The sequence below is a fragment of the Aulonocara sp. 'chitande type north' Nkhata Bay genome, linkage group LG6, assembly GCF_057382095.1.
Source record: "Aulonocara sp. 'chitande type north' Nkhata Bay isolate Kocher_YH1m ecotype deep benthic linkage group LG6, A_spYH_male_GT1.1, whole genome shotgun sequence".
NCBI classification, from domain to species: domain Eukaryota; kingdom Metazoa; phylum Chordata; class Actinopteri; order Cichliformes; family Cichlidae; genus Aulonocara; species Aulonocara sp. 'chitande type north' Nkhata Bay.
This window is the reverse complement of record NC_141349.1, coordinates 30278348-30301334: the sequence shown is the minus strand read 5'-3', so window position 1 is coordinate 30301334 and position 22987 is coordinate 30278348. Positions and strand designations below refer to the sequence as shown.

The 22987-nt window shown below is 42.0% G+C and overlaps 1 protein-coding gene across 3 annotated transcripts; it reads right to left on the bottom strand.

Moving 5' to 3' along the window:
- Positions 1–972: 972 nt before the first annotated feature.
- Positions 973–22987, bottom strand: ubn2a (ubinuclein 2a). Of its 3 annotated transcripts, XM_086296235.1 has the most exons (17): positions 22363–22985; positions 21432–21548; positions 19796–19897; positions 18843–18953; positions 16856–16959; positions 14721–15273; positions 13701–13771; positions 13274–13403; positions 12164–12270; positions 11526–11636; positions 10832–10975; positions 10485–10535; positions 10323–10365; positions 8312–9799; positions 8025–8232; positions 6743–6811; positions 973–5092 (listed from the first exon to the last, which is right to left on the bottom strand). In XM_086296235.1, exons 1-17 carry the CDS (start codon positions 22663–22665, stop codon positions 5046–5048), a joined length of 3759 nt encoding a protein of 1252 aa, XP_086152361.1. In that variant the 5' UTR covers positions 22666–22985; the 3' UTR covers positions 973–5045. The 3 variants fall into 3 exon arrangements, with proteins under 3 accessions (XP_086152361.1, XP_086152362.1, XP_086152360.1); XM_086296236.1 differs by lacking the exon at positions 6743–6811; XM_086296234.1 differs by lacking the exon at positions 973–5092 and having other exon boundaries at positions 5110–6811; positions 22363–22987.

The following is a 22987-nucleotide window of genomic DNA, read 5'->3' as shown; positions in this document are numbered from 1 at the left end:
ATACAAAAGCAACTCTAAAGGGTTCCTGTCTGTGTTTTTATATTTTTGATTTAAACAGTTAAAACTGATTGCACTCTACTTAGAATTAGTGATAATCTGCGAGCCTGACATCATAAATACTATCAAAAACACAGGTTTTTAATATTGAACCTTATATCATCCTTATTCATCTTAATCTTGGCTTTGTCCAGCCCCTCAGTTTATCCCTTTTTATGCTCATCTCCGTTTTGATTAGCTGCCCAACACAAGCAAAAAGTTTCAACAGCAGGTGGGAGAGGTCTGACATTGGACAGAGATCACTTTTCTATGACATGACAAAATAAAATTTAACACCTTTACAGGGCTGCTCTCTGATCCGCAGGTATCAAGCGTACCTGCTGTTCCTGAAAAGTACATGAATTAAGGTGTAGAGGTACTCAATGTTGCTCTAGAACAAAGGTGTCAAACATAAGGCCCGGGGTCCAGAATTGGCCCAGCAAAGGCTCCTATCCAGGCCATTGGACGGCTTTGAAATTTCCAAAGGTCAGCATGAATGTTGTTTTGGAATTTTTCCTACTGTTAAAGGCCTCACTCGCAGCCACTAGCAATGACAGAAAAGTCGTTTTGTTCACGATCAAAATTTGTTTCCTACAATGAGTCAATATTTGACAACTAAAACTGTAATTTTACAAATTTTCTCACAATTTAATCTGAAAGAGTTGGGCCAGGTCTTTTTCTTTGCTCCAGCAGCATTTATGATGTAGAAAAACTGAGCCACTGTTGAAATGTACTTTTTCTCATATTAAGATACTGCAAGATATTAAATGTGTAGTTATTCCTCCTTACTCTGACAGAAAGGAAAGTTTCACTGGTTCATCAAAGTGGTACAGCCCATGAAATAAAAACTGTTTGACAGCGCTGACACAGCAAAAACCTTGGAGGAAGACAGGAAGTGGGTGGGGGAAAAAAAAAAAAAAAAATCTGGACACAACATTAAAACCACCTGTTTTAATTTCATAATGGACACAAAAATAATCTACAAAAAGACCAACTCAGATAACCAGATAACCACGAAATGTCATTTTTACCCCCCTCATTTAAAATTAAATAAATGTCACCCACTGCTCCAGTCACATGACTTCACAATGACACGCATGGGTTTACATGTCGGGGAAATAACCTCACACATACACACACAGACCAGCAGCACCCCATCAGGAGGAGCTACACAACAATCTTTGGCGTCGTTCTCGGTGCAGCCGGTCAGCCAGACACAAGTGGAGGAGGGCAGGGAGCCGGTGGGTGGAGGAGAGACTCAGGAAGAACGGTTTCGTTAACGGAGGTATTCAGCTGAGGGGAGGTTTCACTAGCAGCGTTCAGACAGGGCGAAGCTCGTTTTAGTCTCAGGGTGTCAGCCAACTTTTCACCGTTAGCCTGCTGCCAGTTAGCCTGCTGCTAGTTAGCTGGTTAGGACTGGAAGCAATTTGTGTTCAGCAGCACATCAAAACAGTTCAAAAACAGTGGTATTTGTTTGCTATTTGCATCTATTGAGCTTTTACATTTTCACCTATGTACTTTAGTTAAATTAGAGTTGTCAGCCACAGCGCTTATAAAAGCTTTATCATCCATACTGCTGCATTCACATAATGGCAGCAGAGTCATTGCAGACTGATGGATTTAAGCAGGTTTTAGCTAGCAGCTACTGAAAACCTTATTAAAAGGTCATAAATCAGCTGTAGTAGTTTTAGTATTTTAATTTAGATCAAATATAAAACAATCTTGATGCTTAATCTAAATTTTAATGATGTACGCAGCTGTGTGCAATAATATTGTACATTTAGCTTTTTTCTTTATTTTAAAGAGCCTTACTAATGATTTATTTAAGTGTGGAGCATCCAAGAAAGAGTCTTTATATGCACACATACGGTAGTTATTATTATTAATATTTTTTTAAACCTGCATACAAAACGGTTAGTGACCCCACAAACAGTTATTGGGCTTCCTCCAGGGGCGGGGTTGAAACACTGGTAATGATAATTAAAAATACACAACTCACCATTTTTTACTAAACCATAAAACACATTTGTTTATCAAATGTACAGAAATAACAGACTTCTGTTAAAGTAACAGAGTCATTGCCATAACTATACACGCACACCGAGGACAAACCCTGAGATACTGTAAAGGGGAAATGCCATTGTAGTATTTCATAAACTGTTGTCCAGCTTATTTTAATGACACCACCTGACCAATGCTACTCTGCTACATGTGCTGCAGACAGTGCTGCGTGTATTGCAAATAGTGGACAAAACTGTATGATGATAACATTTTAAAATATATAAATATATCTATGAGAGGCCAACACTGGTCTGTGTATTGCTTGGCTGTGTAAAAATAAACTGCGGCTAATTCAGACTGGAGTGTTTGCTCTGGAGGGGGTTGTAGTACAGCAGTATTGTTGCCAGATGTGATATTTAAAAAAAAAAAAAAAAAAGTGATATCATGTTAATATAACACACATTTGCTAATATTTTCAAGAATTACCACCAGTAACTGTCTGGTTAACCTTCCAGTAGCATTGCACTTTAATGTTGGTTGCTAACAGTCATAAATCAGAAAAAGAGCAATAATAACTAGCCAGCTACAAGAAAAAAAAAAAGTGTATAATGGAGACTTTATGTACCTTTTCATTAGTACATTTATAATTTATATCATAAATCTGACATTAGCAAAAATATAAATAAATGTATTGGAGTAAATGTTGTGCCCTTGTTAAGATTGCAGTTCATCCACATGCAGACAGCTTTCATTTTAGCTTCTTGTTAAATCGGCTTTTAAATCAGTTGTCACTGTAAAACAACCCCGTGGTGAACAGGAGCAGCTAAAAGGTTCTTTTGTTAATTCTTCAACTATGTGTACAGGTGATTTAATGAAGGGGGAGTTCAATTAGAATTTCATGTGAAAACGCTGACTGAAGGGAAAACAAAAACAAAACACTCTTTAGACCAGGGGTGTCAAACATAAGGCCCAGGAGCCAGAATTGGCCTGGCAAACACTCTGATCTGGCTCAATGGACACATTTAGAAAATGTGGAGAAGGAAGGAAATCTTGGATTTTTAACAAGTTTTACAGCTTTTCCTACCAATAAAGACCTCACCCACGGCCATTCATAACATCCCAAAGTAATTAAGTGATAATTTTGTTTGTTTGTTTGAGTTGTTTACAATTACAGAAATATTTCTGTAAAATTAAAAAAAAAAAATCTACAGAAAGTTCTGTAAAATTACATTTATTTATTTATTTTTTTTTTTAAACAGAAAATATTTCTGTAAAATTAAGGAAAAACTACAGATTTTTTTTCTGTTTATAGAAAGAAAAAGAGAAAAAAACCTTACAATTTGAGCCCAAGAGTTGCACCGAGAGATTTCTCTCTGCTATAGCAGCATTTCTTAATCACATAGAAAAACTGAGGCATATTGTTCAAATTGCCCTTCTTTTTCTTATATTAAGATATCTTAGGCATTAAACGTATAGTTAAGCTACTTTGCATTGACAGAGAGGTGAGTTTAAGTGGTCCGGCTCATTTAAGATCAAAGCAGGCTGTGTGTAAAATGAGTTTGACACTCTTGCTTTAGACTTTTTAGAAGTGTCACAGTCACTGGGGCTCTGCTTGTCCCAGGACTGGGTACTCGTTTTGTGTACCATCTTTCACGTTTTCCCCACATTCTTCTGATTGTGCGCATGCATGCTGTCTTTGCGTTTGTGTATTATCGCCCTGCACCTAAAACTCGCTTTGCTTTCTGTCTGAACGCACACATTGGGGAGGAAAACAAATATGGAGTCTCAAGTGACATAAAGAGCATCTACAAACATTCAAACTCCAGAAATGCACTGACAAAGTTGAGTAGAGGTTGAAAGCCAAGCGACGACTTGCACTTTTGCATTGAGCGTTTACAGTCCTGCATAGATCTTTTTCATATATTTTTTTTCAATACAAACTAAGGCGTCTTGTTATATTAAGTTGGTTTGAGTCAATAAGCAGATAAAGGAAATCAAAAATCTTAACATTTAAAAAAAAATAAAAATTCAAGTAGACTACAATCTTGTTTCTCCCCCTCTCTCACAGGCAATTCCTCTGTCCGCAAGAGGAGGCCAAAACTTTTTCAATTTAAGTCTTTTTTTTTTCCAAGGAAAGGTCCAGTGTGATCGTTAACAGCACCAAAAACACACCGAGCAAGAGAGGGGCGTCACACTTAACGCTTGCTCGTTATTGTGAGAGGGGAATACACGTCTTTACCCAGTCATACAGAATAATCTGGAAAGAAATTAACAGTATATTGTGTTTCTTATGTACATACACACATTTAAAATTAACCACATCAGTCTCTCTTCCTCTCTCTCACACACACACACACACAGACACACACACACACACACACACACACACACACCTTTGTCCCTGTGTAAATTACAAATAATTTATCAATATTAATTTAAGCTACTACTTAACAGTCATTTGTGGGAGCAGAGGTGACCGACGATAAACTTCTACAGACGATTCCCACGAAAGACAGAAAAACAAAAGTTCATTAGTCAGTCTGTTTCTTCTTTTTTCCTTTTCTGTACTGCAACAACGAGTCCTGTTACTCCACATGAGCTTAAATACAAATTATATTATGTAGTGTACTACTACTCTCATCTGTACCATCACCTCGCTCACACTCATTCCACAGTGATCAAGGTCAGTCATATGTAAACATGTTGACAAAGAGGAGAAAAGAAAAAAGGCAGAACAAAAACAAGTGTCCTCGTCATTCACGCCGTCTTGTTCTCATACCCGGTTTGTTAGAAAATACAGTTAAATTAAATCCTTGCCACTCGTAGCGGAGATAAACTCTTTTATGTCCTCTTTTTGTTTGTTTGTTTTTTTAAAAGGAGGCGAGGGAGCAACACCCCCTCCCCCCTTCATACCGCATCACGTCAGTCAATCAAGCCGAAGAGTCTGTTGGTGGTTGTGGCCAGGAGGCGAGGATGTGACGTCTGTCTGTCTCCTGTGCTGTTATTGTTCAGTGGGATTTCCTCTTCATGTCTCCACCCTGGCTTTGGTTCGCATCTGCGTGGAGAGGGCACATTTTCAAACAGCTGGACGATGAAACAGATCCAGCAACCTGTGGCACCAGATCACTGAAGGGCACCTAATGCACTGTTTCTCATATTCTGTCATACGTGCACTGTTAAACCGAGGGCAGTGCGTCTACATGCATCCCAAAAGGTTCTAAACACTTAATTTCAGATGGTTTTTCTTGGAGTCGCCCCCTGCTGGTTATTAAAAAGAATGTTGGTTTCAGGCACTTTGTTTCACTTTAGGATCGAGAAAGATGTGAACAGACAATCAGGTGGAAAACAAAGATTTTTGATTTATTTAAACAAAATCCAATGTGGCTGCTGTCAGTGACTGATAAAAGCTATGAAGTAGTCAGGATAAGTCTGTCTCAGTAAGAGGCAGACACAGCTTTCAACACTCAGAAGGGTTGAAGACTGTTTCTTGGTCTTTACTTTTTAAATGTTTATTTATTTGTCTTTACAAATGGAAATACAGAGATTGGCAGATAGCCAGTAAAAGACGATAATATTAGCCTGCTAATAATAATCAGGTTCTCTGTTACTGGCTAGACACAAGCAGAACATCTGTTACAATGTTTAGTTTGTCCTTTTCCTTACAGAAAGATTATATATTACTAAAATGTCAGAAAGGACCATCCTCCTTAGGGTCAATCTGAGGTCCTTAGAATACTTGCTAGAAAGCCTGAGTTGAACTGGTGCAACAGGCTGCAGCAGAACGATGAAAAACATTGTCTTATGAAACATGAAGGGCCGAGTGTGTGGGTGGTTCTTTGGCTGAAAATGTAAATTACTAAGCATCTTTAATTCTGGCAAACTGAGGTACACAGACGACTGGCAAATTCTGAAATTTTGGGTCAATATGAGGTTTAAAATGAAAATCTGGCTGAAAGGTGACATCTTGACGTTATTTATATAATTGTGTTGTCTTTTGAGTTTACTATAAAACTGATGGCAACTGAACTGAAGTTGCCACAGGAAGTGGCGACAGAGACAAGCTACGCAGGCCTGGTCCCTGCGATTAATTAACAGGAGTTACAGTAAATCCAAAGTGTGGATTTGCTTGGAAATGATACAGGACGACCCAGGAACAACCAACCTTAGTAGGATAAGACATTTCATTCATCCACCTTAAACTCAGCTTATCATTTAAAACGTGCCAGTAGCTGAATGCTTGGTTTTTCCTGCTTTTACAGAACACCTGTTAAATTATTTGAATCTTTTTTTTTCCCCTAAAAATAAAAAATGACTGCTGCTGACCTGAGTAAACTTTGACCTATCAGTGTTCGACCCTTTTATCACTGCATCCATATGTGAAAGCACCAGATAAAACGCAAATTAAACTTTTGATTAAAAAGGATCAAAAACTTCTAATATGAAAAAGGTTTAATTGTTCATAAGTCAACCAGTAGGTTCCAGTTTTTGTTTTTTTTAAACAGACTTTGCTCAAAAAACGACATATCTTCGTGTTTCTACTATGCTACGATCAAACCAGAGGCATGCTGAACACCAGATACACTACAGCAAACAGAAAGTTGGAGAACTAACAAGTAACAGAGCAGCTGAGCCGACTGCAACAAGTCAGCCTGACACAGACAGATGGAGAGGAAGGATGAAGAGGAGGTGGAGGGATGCAGATTACCTGAAAAAGCAAGCTGCAAGTGAGGAGGTAGGGCAGCCTGTGACCCTGACTGGAGACTCTTATACAGATCTGAGGAGAGATGGAGTGTAGGGTGGACAAATGAGAGGAAAGACAGCAACAACCAGGGAGAACTGGGAAAAGATGACACCGTTAAAATGTGAGACCAGCAATAAAAGATAGTCGAGGATCAAAGCTGTCAGCGAGGCGAACGAGTACAAAGGGCTGAAACGACAGAGACTGGTGCAAAAAAAAAAAAAAAATGGTGAGAACAAAGGAGGGAGACTGGTTTGTAAAAGAGAGGGTCATGGCAGGGGAAGCACTGCTGGTTTACAGAAATACACAGTGAACCAGTAATATTTAAGGAGTCCCATTTAGTCTCTTACAAAGCAAGATTATTGTAGTCAACTAAAACTACATGTGAAAAACATTTTAATTAACCAAAATAAAAATAAGTATTTCAGAATAAAAATAGAATATCCTTAGTTTTAGTTCTTGTTAGTTTGGTAAAGATGTTATTAAAGCTTCATGGACGCGTTTATTGAGATTCTGGATGTCTACAAGACTGAGTCAACGGCATTCAAAGAGTTATGCGTCTTTATTGTTACAGCTGTACTGATTTTTCTAAATCTTGGCTCTGACATCTGCTCTCCATACAGTAATAATTAAACAGACTACAATTGGCACTGAACATTTAAGTCCTAGGTGACTTGCTTCTTCAGTTATTGCACTGAAATTCAAACTCATCTGATATTTTTAGCAGATGCACCTTTGGTAAGTTTTTCAAAATCCTACATCGCTTCGTTCTCAAGTTATTGCATTCACAAACTTGGGAGTCCACCCTCCCAACCACACACCTGGTGGTGTCAGGACAATATCAGATTAGCCTTTTACGACTGAGGGGTAAAAACTAAACTGAAACAAGAAAATCTATAATCAAATCAACAAAAACTACAACAATTCTGCTACAGTTAGTAGTAAGTATTAAAATACTTTTAAAGATGCTACTAGTTAAATTCCTATATCTGTGAAAAGGTTACCAGAGTAACTCATTTTCTTAACAGAAACCGCCAGTATAAATCCTGTACCATCTTATTTTTTGTGTTTTACCGCAACCCCCACTTAATATAACGTAGTTGCAAGTTGTAATAAAAGGCAAAATAACTTCCTAAAGTCTAACGTGTTATTGATATAGGATATCAAAGGCCTTTTATTTTAAAAAGCACAGTAAAGTCTGTCTGTTGGCGATAAAAGATGCAGGTCCCTTAATTAAGAGCCCACTCACCCATTAGGTCGCTCTGTGCTAACGGGTATCCTGAGTTGGAGCTGGGTGCTGTGCCCATTCCAGCCGCCCCGGAAGCTCCAGGAGGGCTGAAATTGAGCAACGACGGAAACTGGAAGGGTAGCGAGACAGGCACCAGACCTCCCAACATCCCGAAGCCCAGGGGCAAAGCAGAGGGGTTGCCCAGGAGGGGAGTGCCTGCAGTCGATACCTGCAAAGGAAACACAAAATATATACAAATATATTCAAAATAAAACTCTAAGAGTGACTTCCCGTTGGTGGAAACTAACCTGTGAGAGGTGTGACGTTGTGGAGGATGTGGCCAAAGTTCCTGAAGCCACCCAACCATTTCCAGCCTTTGAGCCGTGGCTGGCCCCACCCACTACCCTCTGCCTCTGCCCGTGACTGGCTGAGACTGAAGGTGATTGGGGGGTTTTGTCCGGATGACTGCAGACTGTCGAGACCACTCCCTTGTTGTTAGAGTTGTTGTTGATGCTACTGTTGCTAGTGGTGGACTGAGGTTTCTGGGCTCCAGTGAAGCTGCAGCCGCCCTGTGTTTGTTTCACCTGCCCGCCACCTGATACACTGAAGGGGGGCCGGAAAGTTTTGGGGGTTTTGGGAGAGAACTGGTGTTGCTGCTGTTGGGTGGAGATTATTTGATGGGAAAGCGGATTTGACGGTGAGGATGATGGCGAGGGGGAGGATGAGGGTGGCGGGGTGGGGGCGGGAGGCCGAGGGGTTAGCTTGATGATGGGAGAAGAGTTGCTGCTGTGCGAGGACTTGGTGAGGGTGGCCTGCATGGGTGTGATGAAGTTGGGCTGGTGGTGGAGGTGTGTGTGGGATTTACCTTGAGCGGAGTGTGCGGTATGGGAGGTTGGCGAGGGTGAGGAGGTGGCCGGTGACGGGGGGCAAAAGGACTGCAAGCCATGGTGGGAGGTAGAGTTGGAGCGGGACTGAGGGGAAGGGGAGGAGGAAGCTGTGACGTTGCTGTTGACAGCGCTGCCATTGCTGCTGGATTTGGCGCTGCTCTTTCCCAGTGCGTGACTTGCTCCCATTGTTCCCAGTATCCCCACCGGGCTAGCAAAGCCTTTCTGATGGGGGGGCAGCAGAGGGGAAGCTGTCGGAGGAGGCCGATGCTTTGGAGGAGAAGGGGAGGGGTGCGGATGCATCTTCCCCATCACTGTGCTTGGCCGGTGATTGGGTGACGCCATGGTAACATGTCTCTGAGTCTGGGTTTGGCCCATGACACCAGATCCTTTGATCGGGCCATAGTGACCGTCTGCAGTCCTGGAGGCTAACGCTAGGCCTGCTGCCTGCACGTGAGCAAGGGAGGAGACAGCCGGGGACGAGGAAGAGGAGGTAGAAGAGGAGGTTGGTAGCGTTGTTGTTGGCAAGTTCACAACAGATGCAGCTGTCAGCGGAGCACTCTCCACTTTAGACAGGGAATGGTGCTGCGTTGTCTGTGCTAACGAGGCAGAAAGCTGAGAGCCTGAGGGGTAGTGAGGGGCGACGGGTGGAGGAGAAGAGGTTGGTATTTGCAGCGGTGGGGGAGACAAAGGGCTGTCTGTGGGACCCTTGGATGCATTGCTGAGGAGGGCCAGAGCGTGGGAGATGGAGTCCAGAGAGGGAACGGTCAGATCTTCATCCAGAGAGTCTGACAAACAGATGGGCTCCGAGGAGGAGAGGGGCTGGCGGTTGGAGGTCAGAACAGATGTGGAGGTGGGCTGAGATGGGGTGGAGGTCATGCCGAGCGATGGTTTGTGGAGCCAAAGGCCCTCCTAAAGAACAGGAGAACACAGTCAGTATCACCCAAGCTCCACAAAGAAACCAGAACTTATTTCTAACCGCTTCTCTTCATAAAGTACAGCTCCAACATTTTACCCACAAAACACTTTTTAAACCCTGAACGAAACTCATAGGTTCCTTCACACAACTCCTCCTTAACATTTGAGCTTTTACTGTGAAAAATGTCAGGAAGCGTTTTTGTTTTTGTTTTTTTTAAGCAGTTTAACAGTGGCTTTATGATTCTGTGTCATACCTGTCAGACCCTTCTGAGACCTCGCCCCGTGGCCTGACTGCACCGCCTATAAATGTTACTACACCTGGCTGTATAAATCCTACAAATCACTTGTTTTTTGAGAGATACACAAATATGATACAGCTACAGTTGTATTAATGCACAAAAGAACTTCAGCCAGTGGGCTCAAATTGAACGATTCATAAAACTGCTGTAAAATAAAAATACACACACCCTTTTTTCTTTTTGATATTTTGCAGTAAATAGTCTGAGCTGTCACTCACCTTGGGTTTAGCCTTGGGTCCAGGCACCATTCTCTTTTTCACTCTGTGTGGAAAAATACCAGCAATTATTCACCCTCTTCAGCTGACATTTTACATTGACGCTCAGTCCCAGTAAAATTCCTGCATGCTCAGAGTTACGGGAGAAACAAAGGACACACTTACAGGTTTCCAGTGAGGTGATTGTGAACAACAAGGCTCTCCTTGAACAAGATCCTGAGAAACAGGCAATAAACAACAAAGTCAGCCAAAAATCAGGGTCACTGACATTAAGAACGACATCACCGAGAAAAACGGAAAACACATTAAAGTTGGATACAGTCGGTTCCAAAGGTTCCTAATGTGGATGGATTACTATTGTTGAGGGTTTACACATATCAAATAGACTTAACTGCTCTCATGGCAGCAGCAAATTTATAGTACTTTGACAACATTTAAAACACAGTTTGCACTTTTCCGCGGATAAGTGCCTCCTGCTTGTAACGAGCTGAACACACAAAAGCAGCACAGACCTGGTCTGCATCCAGCCCTTGGGCCACAGTGGTTTGACCTCATTCTCTAAGAAAGCCTTGAGGTAGTCCTCCACAGACAGAGAGCACTGGTTCTCCATCTCATAGCAGCTCAGCTTCACTCGCACTAAGCTGCACAGCAGGTTCCTGCACAAACACACACACACTCCACTCAATATTAAGGTGAAAAACAGGCTGCAGTCTCCGAGCACAAAATGACAGAAGACACTGATATGCTTCAAAGAGGCAGAGGTATTCATTTATTTTGAATTAAATGAATAAATAAATGTCTTTGTAGTACGATGGAGAAAATTAATGAGCACTTATCAGCAGTTTTATTCAGACACCATTTCTGACCTGTGGGTTTCCTCGTTATTCCTCACCATGCAGGAATAAAACTTTACCTTCGGTTTTAGTGAAATATAAGTAGGAAAAAAAAAAAAAAAATGGAGAATGGTGAAAAGTAAAAGCTCTTTCTCCAGGATGTGAAGTGTTAATCCTGCAAGCTCTGAACGGACATAAATTGTTTACAGCCTGTATGAGCTCGGTTTACTAGATTAAACACCAGCGGTGGAGAACAAAGGGGAAGATGAAAACAAAAAGAGACGAAGAGAAAACAAATCACTCCACACAGCAGCACAAAGACGCTGAACGGCATCCGGCCGGCTCTTCCAGCAGGACAGACTCGGATCATTACCTGAGCTTGTCGTCCCAGACAAACTTCTTCCGAGGTCCCACGATTCTCTTCCCAGGTTTCTCCTCATCGTCCTCCTCTGAGCCGTTCTTATCGCCCTCCTCTGACTGCTGTCTGCAATAAAACACAGATATAAAAGTGAACATAAACGGCTTGAATAAACCATTTTTTCCTCAAGAAATTAAAGTCAACAAGATGCTTTTATGCATTTTCCATCCAAGTTTTTATATGCGTTATGCTTTGAACGTCGTACGGTAGCAGTATTCGGGTATGTATCCACAGGCAGCATTTTTAAGACTTCTTTTACATCAGTGTAAATAAATGGATGTTTCTCCCCTGCTATTATTAATAGTTTTGATATTATAAGTCTCCCTCCATCTCAACTTAACTGACAAACACAGCAAGGGAAAAAAAGCTGCTTTGCACTGACTGGACTTTGAGCACCGTTAACTCTGATCTTCATACGATTTGCATAGAAGACAAATGCTGCCAGTGTGAAAACGGCATCGGGAACTCCGATGACATGGGTGGATGGAAAAAAGATTATCAGGAGAGTTCACATATCACTTCTTTTAAAAGAGCTGTCCTCAAACTGCTTTCAGAGGACTGCTCACCTTCTGGAACAAAAAGGACTGACTTACTTTGCAACCTTAGCCATGCACTCCATGTTATATTTCGCTATCTGCTCAGGCATCACACTGCACACTGCTAGCTTCAGCTTCAAAAGTGGCGTCCGCAGTCGATCGTCCTGAAAGAAAAAGCAGAAATGGATGTAATGACAAAGGGAATGAGAGGTAGAGAAAAGAAAGAAATTAGGAGGAGGGAAGAAATTAAGGTCGGAGTGAGGGGAGTGGGGAAAGAGAGGCAGCAGAAGTGAATGAAGACTCAGAAATGAAAAAGTTAAGAGACACAAAAAAAGGCGAGAAAGGGGAATAATAAAAAAATATGATGGAGAGTTAAAGAGCGAGACAGAGGGTCGGGGTATGTAGATTTATTTTGTCAACAATCCAACATTAATGGCGCATGACAAAGAAGACCTTTGGAAGCCTGTTTTCAGCTGCAAACCTCTCTGCGCTAGTCTGCCCACGCTGAGATCCCTGCACGTTATTAACGGAAGCACCGAATACAGCTAGGGATTAACCGCTGCGTGAAAAAGGCAAACGTGACAGGGACGAACAAGGGGGGAGTTCTGGCGATGGGTAGGAGCTCAGAAATATCTCGAAAGAGCTCAAAAGAAACAAATAGAGTTAAATTTCAGCATCTCCCTGATGTGTTGGCTGTGAAAGAAAAAGCTAAAAGCTCAGAAAAAGGAGCATGAAGCTGTTAAAGGATCAAAAGATATTCATTTATCATAGAAGAGTAAAAAAAAATTTAAAAAAGGTCAAAACCGTGTCATCTTTGACCAATCCAGTCCTTTGCTTTATGTCTCTACACTAAACATCTAACAGTAATTTTTGATCATTGCACTCTTTATGGGTCGTCTGTTTTAGGGGCAATTTTTGACTTTCAGGAAAAGAAAAAACTGGACACCCACCCAAATCACACACTGACCTGCAGGATGTGTTAAAGAAGGCCAGATTTGAGCCATGCTGCGTGGTGAGATTTTCAAAGCCCCTCCTGAATCTTTTAGTGGCCACAGAGCAATAATAAAGGCTGAAGAAGGACACCCCCCTCCTCCTGCACTCAATCACTTTTTAGATCAGAGTGAGGATTCACAGCTTCCTCTCCTCCACAGTAAAGCTTTAACTCACCTGGATGTTCAGGCTGAGCTTCTTCAGGCGTTTGAGGAGCGCCTCTTTGTTGCACGGCACAAACGCCTCCATGTGGGAGTAGATTTCTGAGCGCACCTCGGGAGGCTGCTCTTGGACCTGCAGCTCAATACTGAGAGAAGGGAGAGAGAGTCCAGATTGTCAGAAAAGCGGTAAAAAGAAACAAAAGAGACGAGACAAGAGAAAAGACGGAAGTGCCAGAGGAATGAAAGCAGGGTGATTGAAATGAGAAGCATGTCATTACTGAAGAAAATGAGAGACGGACAGAAAACAAAACACTTAAAGATGGCAGCAGCAGAGGTGACGAGGGAAATCTGCTTCCAAAAAAGAAAAAAAAGAAAGAAAAAGGGAAATGGAGAAGAGTGTGCTGGGATTTGGCTGACGGTGATTTAAAAGCTGTCCTACTCACTCCAGGAGAATGTTATTCATGTCCAGGGTGAAAAATTTCTTCCTGCCCTCCTGATCAAACTGCCGCGAAGCCTGTGGGAGAAAGGTTGAGTCAGCATAGAGCACTGTGCCATACGCTGTAAATACATATACAACACTGCAGTGTGCAAACACTCCTCTACCTCCACACAGCTATACATGACTCTAAATATAACAATAAACCTGTAAGCAATTATGGTTAAAGTGGAATTTGAGGGGCAACCATTGATAAGAGCTGACTTCACTATAGCAGCTTTACACTGGGTGGCTTGCTCCTTAAGCAAACTTTCTTCTGATTGGCTGCCCCTCACAAACAGGTCTAAATAGCAGGTAAGTGAAGCTTGTCTGCCATATAAGGGATATCTGCTCTTTCTGACATCAAAAAGAGCCAAGAGCAGAAAAAAATATTGAAAACAGTGTTTGGAGCAGTGTTACAGGGATTACTTGGACATACTGATCTCATTATTTGAATCTTTGGCTATGTTTTTAAGTGCTGTCTGTGGTAACCGTGTGTATAGAAAATTTAAAAGGAAAGCATAATAGGTCCACATTTAAAGAAAATACTCCCCTCATGTTATCTTTGAATCAACAACAAAAACAAATATATTTTACCACTATTTTTATTTTTATTTCTCCCCTCTGGCTCAGTCTGCTCTTCTCCACCTCTGAATCCATCAATCCTCTCCATTGTTTTCCTACCTCTCCTTACATGTTTACCAACATCTATAAAAAGATGGGCGGCTCTCAGATATAAGAGCAACGAGAACATAAGTATATGTTGAAGAGGTAGTGGTGAGAGGTCTGCTGCTGTTTTAGTTACATAAAACCCCCTCAGGGCTCAGCCACATTTCTCCAACGCTTTAGAGACTTTTCTCTCCGGACTAAACAGAAACAATAAACATCCTCTGCCACTTCCTCAACTGAATGGCATTTGTGTTTAACTTCAGTGAAGAGGTTTCACAGGTAATTGCAGTCGCCCACTAACAGCCTACAGCTGACTCACCACCCGCAGGTCCTCGATGCGTTTAATAAGAGGAGCAGGCAGTCCATTGGGAAGCGGAGGCGGCGAAAACAGTCTGCTGGAGGGCCCCGGGCCACGCCCTTGGCCACCTCCTCCTACCGCTTTATGAGTTGGCACACCGACTCCCAGTATGCCATTCTCTCTGGCCGTCGCCATGGCGTGCTGCTGGTCGGTGTCCAACAAGCTGAAGTCCAGGTCGCCCAGGAGGTCCTGTAGCTCCTTCTCGTTGGCTGAGCCCAGCAGTGACATCACAGCGGGGTCCGAGGTGAGGTCTGCCAGTGAGAGGTCGTTGGCGGCTGTGTTGTCCTGCAGGTGGGTGGAGTTAGAAGATAACAGGTGGTTCGTTGTATTGCCAGAGTGGGGCTTGTTAGCCACGCTTCCTGCCAGGCCAGAGTGAGCCATGTTGGGGTTTCTTTTCCTCATCTCTTCCTTCTCGCGGGTGAAGCGGCGGAGCATGGTCGCTAGATACAGAGAGTCCTTTATCAGCTTCTTTCTCTTCTTCTTCTCCGGTCGGTGGAGGCTGAGAGCTGTGACTCTGTTGAGGGAAACGAAAACATGATGACTGCAGTGCTTCTTAAAATTTTCTTTCATTCAGAGCCCAAACAGGTCACGCCTACAATTTTCAGTCAATCATTAAAAATAAAGATGGACCCAAGCTGAATTTATTGAAGTGAAGGTCAGCGACGTTCATCTTTTTTCTTCTTGATGAATCATTGACCAGTTTCACTCCATTTCCCCCTGATTGTCTATGCTCCCTCTGCCGTGACTCTGTGCCCCACATCACTGTTTCAGAGCCACTGGATTACATCCACATTTGTATCCAAGACATAAAGAAGAACTCAAAGAACTATCAAAATCAGAAAACTCAATAAAATATCCATGCTGGTGTCATTTGCAGTGGCAAAGGCAGCTTGCTCAGGTTTCTCAAACCTTGAATACAGCCTCATCTGGCTGATTTACATTCACAAACATATCAGGGACAAAGTTAATCAATATCACTTTAATTCAAAAGTTCAACATTCACAGAAAATACCTACAAGTTCAAAGAGACAGTCAAAAAAAAAAAAAAAAACTTTCCAAAGCCCAATTCCTTATTCTCAAATCTTTCTCACCTTTACGCTGCTTTAACAAAAGGTCATGAAAGTTGAACAAAAGTCATTTTAAATTAAACTTAACCATTTTCTTGTAACTAGTTTTCATTAATGTAGCTTTGCAGGAAGATGATGCCCGTGCTCTTAATCCCACCTTCTAAGCTCTGATTAGCCAACTGCCTCTCCAGCTGCTGCAAACAACCATAAAGGGGTTGCAGTAAACCCATCTGAATGCTTAAGCAAATCTGAAATGTGGGCGGCTGTTTTGAGGTCTGAAACCAGGCGAGTCCACTCCATTTTGAAAAATCTTAAACTCACCGGCCCACGTAGGACAAGGCACCAATAACGATCTTTTCACAGACAAACTGAGGCATCGACACGTGCTGACAAAGACAGATATGAGGCAAAAGTGTGGGGATTCAATGGGATTAACCTGCAGTCTGCTCTCAAAGGTCTGACACACATACACTCCCATATATAACATCATCCATTTAGCAATGGCACAATGGCAATAGCTGTGGCTATTTTTAGACGTAGTATTCAGGATGGAGGGGTGTTGGAGTATTCGGCATATACGAGCATAGATAATGGAGCATTTCCTAGAAGGTGGCTTGCTTGTCACAGCAGCTGCGAGCAAGTCTCAATAAGCACCCCTGCCTCGTGATAGACGTACGAGAGCGTCCACAGAAAGGCAGAGGGGTGTAATGTCACACAGCGTGGCGGTTTGTTAGAGGGGTTAAGAGCACACAGATGCCTCGTTGCATATTTGTGGTGGCCCACAAATCACTGGGTGTCTAAAAAGGTCAGGAGAAACAGCCTGTCCATATATACAGGAAGAGACATCTTCAGAATAAATCACCTGATTAGGAATATTTTCTGAGAGCTGCATGCAAAGCGATGTCCTTCAATTCAAGAGTTTTGGCTTGCTCAGCTTTTCATAAGCCTCACATTGAGCTTAATAATAAAAACCACACAAGCCCCGACACAAACGGACAGGGAGTAATATTACACAGCCACGGTTCTCACCCCTGTTTGGGTACTTTATTCTTCTTCGTGCTCTTCTCCTCCAGAGCGTTTCCTTCTTTCTTCTTCCTCCTCTTGATCACCTGCTCGCTGTTGTCATTCAGCTTCTGAAAAAGCCACAACAACATACGCTCATTAATTCAGATAAACAGCAGACAATGACTGATAACGAATTCGGTGTGAGCAGCGCTCCGTGCGGATCAGTATGCTCTTATTGATGTGTTGAGTGATGCTGTCAACACTGTATCTTGCTAAGCCAGATGAAAAACGGGCTCTTGCTGGATGTTAGGACTGCAGCGTCACATGGTCTGATAAGTAGAGTTCAGTTAACGGGGCTTAGCTCAAAGTTTGAGCACCTTGCAGTCGCCCTGGGTCATTAAACTTGGTACAGGCAGATTTGTTTTGTGTTTGGGAAATAAAAAAATAAAAAAATAAAAAAACATTAAAAGCTACATTCTAACATCATCACACCAACATGCTGACGCGAACCAGGTATGTTTGTTTACCCTTTAAATTTCATGGCAAGAACAACCTGGGAACCAGACAAAGCTGACGTTTCATTTCCTCTGCCCCGCCGCCCGCCCGCCATGTTTTTATGGTGACTGACATCTTGGTGTGCTGTAGAACATTTGCATTTTTCCATCACTCTGAGTTACGTCATGCATTTCGTTGCCGTCCTGATAACATGAGACTCGTGTCTTTGTCCATATTAATTGGTTACGGTACGGATTTTAAATCAGCCAATCAGAATGTGACTTAAGTGCAGACTTTCAGTTTTAATTGAAGGGCGTTTACGACATGTTTAAGTGTTTATTAATTAGAGAATTTTTTTGGTTTATACAAAATCCCCATTATTATTATTATTATTACTACTATTACTTTATAGCTTTTCACTTTAAGAGATGTGAGTATAAGTAAGAGAGGCCATCATTAAGTGGAAAAAAACAAATAAACCTGTCAGACTGGTTTAAAAAATAAAATAAAAATTTAAGAGCAGCCAATCTACAATACAGTACAAAGGATGAGTGCACTAACCAGCCCAGCGACACCAGAAGTCCTGAAAGGCCACAGAATTATTTCCATGGTCAAGAAAAAGAACTTTGCAACTTCTAACCAAAGTCAAGAAAAACTTTCAAGCTGGTGTTTGAATCATTGCTAAGATCTACAATCAAGAGATGCCTTCATGAACAGAAGATGCAGGAAGACCAATTTTGACTTTGAAAGGAAAATCTCTGCACTGCCTGCACACTTCTGAAAAAGAAGAATTATTAAATACAAAACTGAATGCCAAACGACCCACAAACAGCAGTAAGTGAAGGGGACTGCAGGAAAGGCCTAGCAGAGCATCTCAAGAGACAAAACGGGATTTGGTGATCTCCATGGATGTTAGTTTGTTCAGTTACTTTTGACTTTGAAAAAAAATCAGAAACACTTTAAAAAAGTGTCTGTTGATCCTTAACAGTAAATGCTAAATTTGTGTTAATCCTCTTAAATCAAACTTAAGTCACATCCTGATTGTTTGGTTTAAAATCCATTGTGGTGGTGCACAGAGGCAAAACCCAAAGACTGTCCAGCAGGTTGTGGACCTAACGCTATGTTGCAACTGAGTTTCTTTCTTTGATGCTTCATGTTTTGATTTTATTTGAATTGATTATCTGCACATTGTTCTTTTTTTTTTTTTTGCTATCAGCCTGTCAGTCACCAGTAAAGCACTCTGAACTGCACGAAACACGCTACAGACAAAGTTTACCAGCGGAGTGATCCAGCCAACTTTGAGGCGTAAAGTTAGTCTTTCTCTTTTAGGTTTTAGTATTTATTTAACAGTTTATTGTTGCATCTGGATTTTAATGGTGAGGGTGTATTTATTGTGCTGGCTTTCTTATCTTTAAATTAAGAACCACTGAAGGTCTTAATTTATCACCCTTTGGAGTCGAATTCCATTTAACTGACTCAAACACAGAAATATTGAAATATGCTCAGGTAGTCTCACCTTGTCCTCCTCTCCCTCTGATTCAGAGGCCGCTCTGAACTGCAGCGTGCCAGTGTTGATGTAAAATCCCCCCAGCTTTGTGGTGAGCGAGGCGGGCACCAGCTCGTCATACTGAGGAAAACATTAACAAAGGAAGACAAGCCTCAGTGTGAATTTACACGACTCTGGTAAAGAATAATGCCACTTGCACCGCAGCTGTCTGCAGCTTTAAAAACATTTTGAGTAACTGGTAATGTGTCACCAAGCAGCTGCTGGTCAGTGAAACTGAGGGTGTTAACTGTGAGCCAGAAATAAATAAATCAGTAAAAGAATCCCAATCCCCTCCGGGCCACAGATGAAAACAATTTTCCCATCATGGCACATATCAAAACAAAAAGGGGGAAAGAAATAAGTCAAACAGTGTGCAGCCAATTTGTGAGCAGAGAGGATAGCTATTTAAAAACACCAAGACAAATATCATATAATGGCAGGGAATCCATAAAAGAGCATAATTCTAGCTATTACAGCCAGACAGAGAGTGACATCCTCCGAATACTGAGTTATAAACACTGAGACAACAACAACAACGTATTCCTGTTTGGACACAAGGAGCACGGACGTCTTCATGAGTCATGAGGACTGTTTTAGACTGCAGTCTCAGGTTGGTTTAATAAAGGACAACTGTCTATCTTTAGAAGTGCCACTGAACGTACAGTTTGGAAACATCAAGGCAGGAAATAAATATTTAACCACAGAGGGATAATGTCTACCTCCACACATCGAGACCAAACAGCAGCAGTTCAGGAGCGTAACGAGGACATCAAATAAATCAGCAGATAATAAGGGAGCGAGGAGACTAGCATGCCACATTATTATAGAGACAAACTCAGACACTCCACTACATGAAAGTCTTAGAAAACAGACACACGAGAGGGAAAAAACACCTCGTTAGTCATGAAGAAAGGAATACTCACAGCCTCAGAGTTGTCTATAAAGGGGTCTGTCTCATCGTAGCCAAACCCAATATCGATCAGATCTTGCATTCGATCCTTCCTCTTCTTCTTCCCCACGTTCCCCTAAAACGTTTTTCATAGAATTTAATTTTCATTTACAAGCAGAACACAACAGTTTTCTTCTCTGTAATCCTCACATAACCCAAAACCATAAAACATTAGCACAGTGAGAACTGAGGAAATATTTGTAATACTTTTGTTTTTGGGACGTTTGGCGCTCTGATGAGTGCAAAAAAACACACTTGGACCCCCACAGAAACAAATCCAGTCTGATGGATAAATCACTTCACCTAATTATTTTAAAAATTAAAAATAACAAAATCAACAGATAATTTGTCTTTTAAGTTACTTAAAGATATATGGCACAAACAGTAATAAGCATGAATATTTCTGTACAGTTTATTGCTTAAATATGAAATATCTGCCACAAAGACCCTGTAGTGCTGAAACCTTAGATAGAAGCAATAATTCACTCGAGGTTTGACAGTTTTTTCATTACAAAACAAGAGTCTGGAAATACCAAGCATCCCATAAAACTTTTGGAAATAAGTGTAGCTTAACTTAAACTTAAAAACCATAAGTTATTAAAACTAACACTAATATGTTTAACTAATAAAAATTAGTGACCATCAGCTTATTGGCACACACATATCTGTGCGTGAGCCGTTGAGCTACAGAGCAAGAAAAACATTATTAAAGTGGACTTATGCACGAAAACTTATTTACACTACTGAAAGAACACTTTGCTATCCATAAGTCATAAATTTAATGTTAATACCTCAAAACTTCAACTCTGCAATTCAAAATGTCATTAATTTCTTCTAAGTTTAGAAAACCCACCTGGACATTTTAGGTAACAACCTGAAATTTTGATTTATACATGTTAAACGTTTATTTCAGTGGCTTGAACAAGCTTTGATTTCCAGAAAACTAATTTTCAGATCCATATTTTTAGCGCTAGAGTGTAGAGTAGCTTAGCATGATTCGCAGCTCAAAATAATCTTTGCTTATCCTTCCCACTTCCCTTAACCCAGTGGTTCTCAAACATATTCTGACATTCAGCAGCCAGACAGTTTGTGCTCCACACCACAATTTTTATTAATCAGTAATATTTAAAAAAAATCCAAGATTTTTTGTTAAATTAAAGGTCAATGGAGTAGGATCAGCAAGCTCTTTGGTTTTTCTTAATAAATAAATAAATAATTAATAATCACAATCATTCACTTCATATTTGTCACTTGGTTACCAGCTATACAGCCCATTGTTCAAGAACCACTGCTTTAAGTCGGCTTTCTTCTGATTGGCTGTCATTGACAATCAAAAGGTTTGAACCTCAGGTGGGTGGAGCTTCTGTCCCCACAGAGTTGTGTGGCTAAGGTGACCACAGTAGTTTACAGACACGTGATTTTATGAAACCTGTCCACATTTAATATCAATGTCCATGACTGTACGAGCAGACAGTATAATGAGGCCCTTTAACATTATTTAGAAACCACCACTAATTTAAAGATTTACTTTTCAGCTGTGAAATTTGATCCTCATTGAAAAATCCTACAACAAACATGGAATTTTAAAAAAAATTAATCAAACCACTCACATATTTATTTTCAAACTTCTTAGCCAGGGCTTCAACCTGGAGCCGCTCTCTCTCCTCATCATTGAAGGGGTCATCGGGATTGCGGGCTGAAGTCAAACTTGGAGCATTATTCTTTGCCTGGAAGAAAATTTGAACAACAAAACAGTGAACAGGAATGATCGGACCCCTGGGGCAAAGTCAAACAGTTGCAGTGACTCAGTCCAATCAGAAATGTATCAACATATTATCACAGCAGCCTTAAATAAGTGAACAGCTGCAAGTGAGTGCTGGTACAAATGCTCAAAATATTCCCAACACGGTGCTGGCAGGACTACTGTTTGGCCCCGAGTAAGAAATATTTAATTAACTTTTGGTTTATAAGCAGAAACCAGATGATCCAGATGTGCACAGATTGACAATGTGGCGAGCTTGTCTTTGATCTCACTGCTGACATTTGCCTCACTCCCATGTTACATCCTGGTACTTCCATCAGCAATGCTCTCTCATCTATCTATCAGCCGCTGCCAGAGGGCCAAACTGCATGTGGCATTTCCAAGTGCTGTAATGGCTGTGTGACTGGGCTGTTGCTGGGCAAGCCTGAGTGGAAAGGACACAGGTAGCAAAGCAGCACAAGACCAGCTTCATCCCTCTCTACATGTGGAAGAGAGGCGGGGGAGGAGGTCTCCCAGCCCTCTGATTTAAAAAGCTAGAATCTGTGAGAGCTCAGCAGAAGTTGGACGTGTTGGATTAAAAAAAGAAGATGAAGAAATGCTGCTCTCTTTTGTGCTGGTCAGTTTCAACCACGCTATGCCATCGAAACACAAGGTGCACCCCCCTCTCCAGCTAACTTAGCAAACAAGTCCACACAAACACTTCCAAGAGCGATAAATTAACTCCGGCTCCACTCTCTCTCCCCCGGCCTCGTAATGCTGCTTAAACTCGGAGATCCTACCTGGAGGTTCTGGATGAGTTCCCCGTAATTAAACTCGGCGGACGAGCGGTCGTCAGGCTCGGACAGGGGCAGGTTTAGCCTCACGGTCGCCCTCTTTTCGGCTGCAGCCTTGTCCCTGTCGCCGGTTTTAACGAGGCGACCGTTGCTGGCGGCACCTCCTGCCCCGGTCGCTGCCTCGACCTCCCCGGCTCTGTCGAAGTTGAAGTCGGCCTCATCCTCCAGCCGCCGTTTCCTGGACTCCGCGGCGGCTCCAGCTGTGAAGGCCGAGAGGGTGACAAACTGCACTTTTCTCGGTTCGGCCATTTGGATGAGCTGCCTGCCTGAACCTCGCTCCGGACAGACAGCGACAGCGAGGAGAAGAGCTACTTCGCGAAACTACTCCAAATTGGTGGATTGAAGGCGGTTTCGCGGAGCTCCGACGGCTGCTCGGTGCCTACGCGGACGTTACAGCCTCCTCCGCGGCATACGGATTAAACTCCAGGGGATGCGACGCTCGGGGAAAAGTTGTTTTTTCGGCAGCTACTCGCATCCTCGATTTGCTATGGGACTGAGACATTCACAGGAGCCATCTTGGGTTTCGGGAGTAAATAAAAATCAGAAGAGAGAGGGGTCGCTGCGCCTGCGC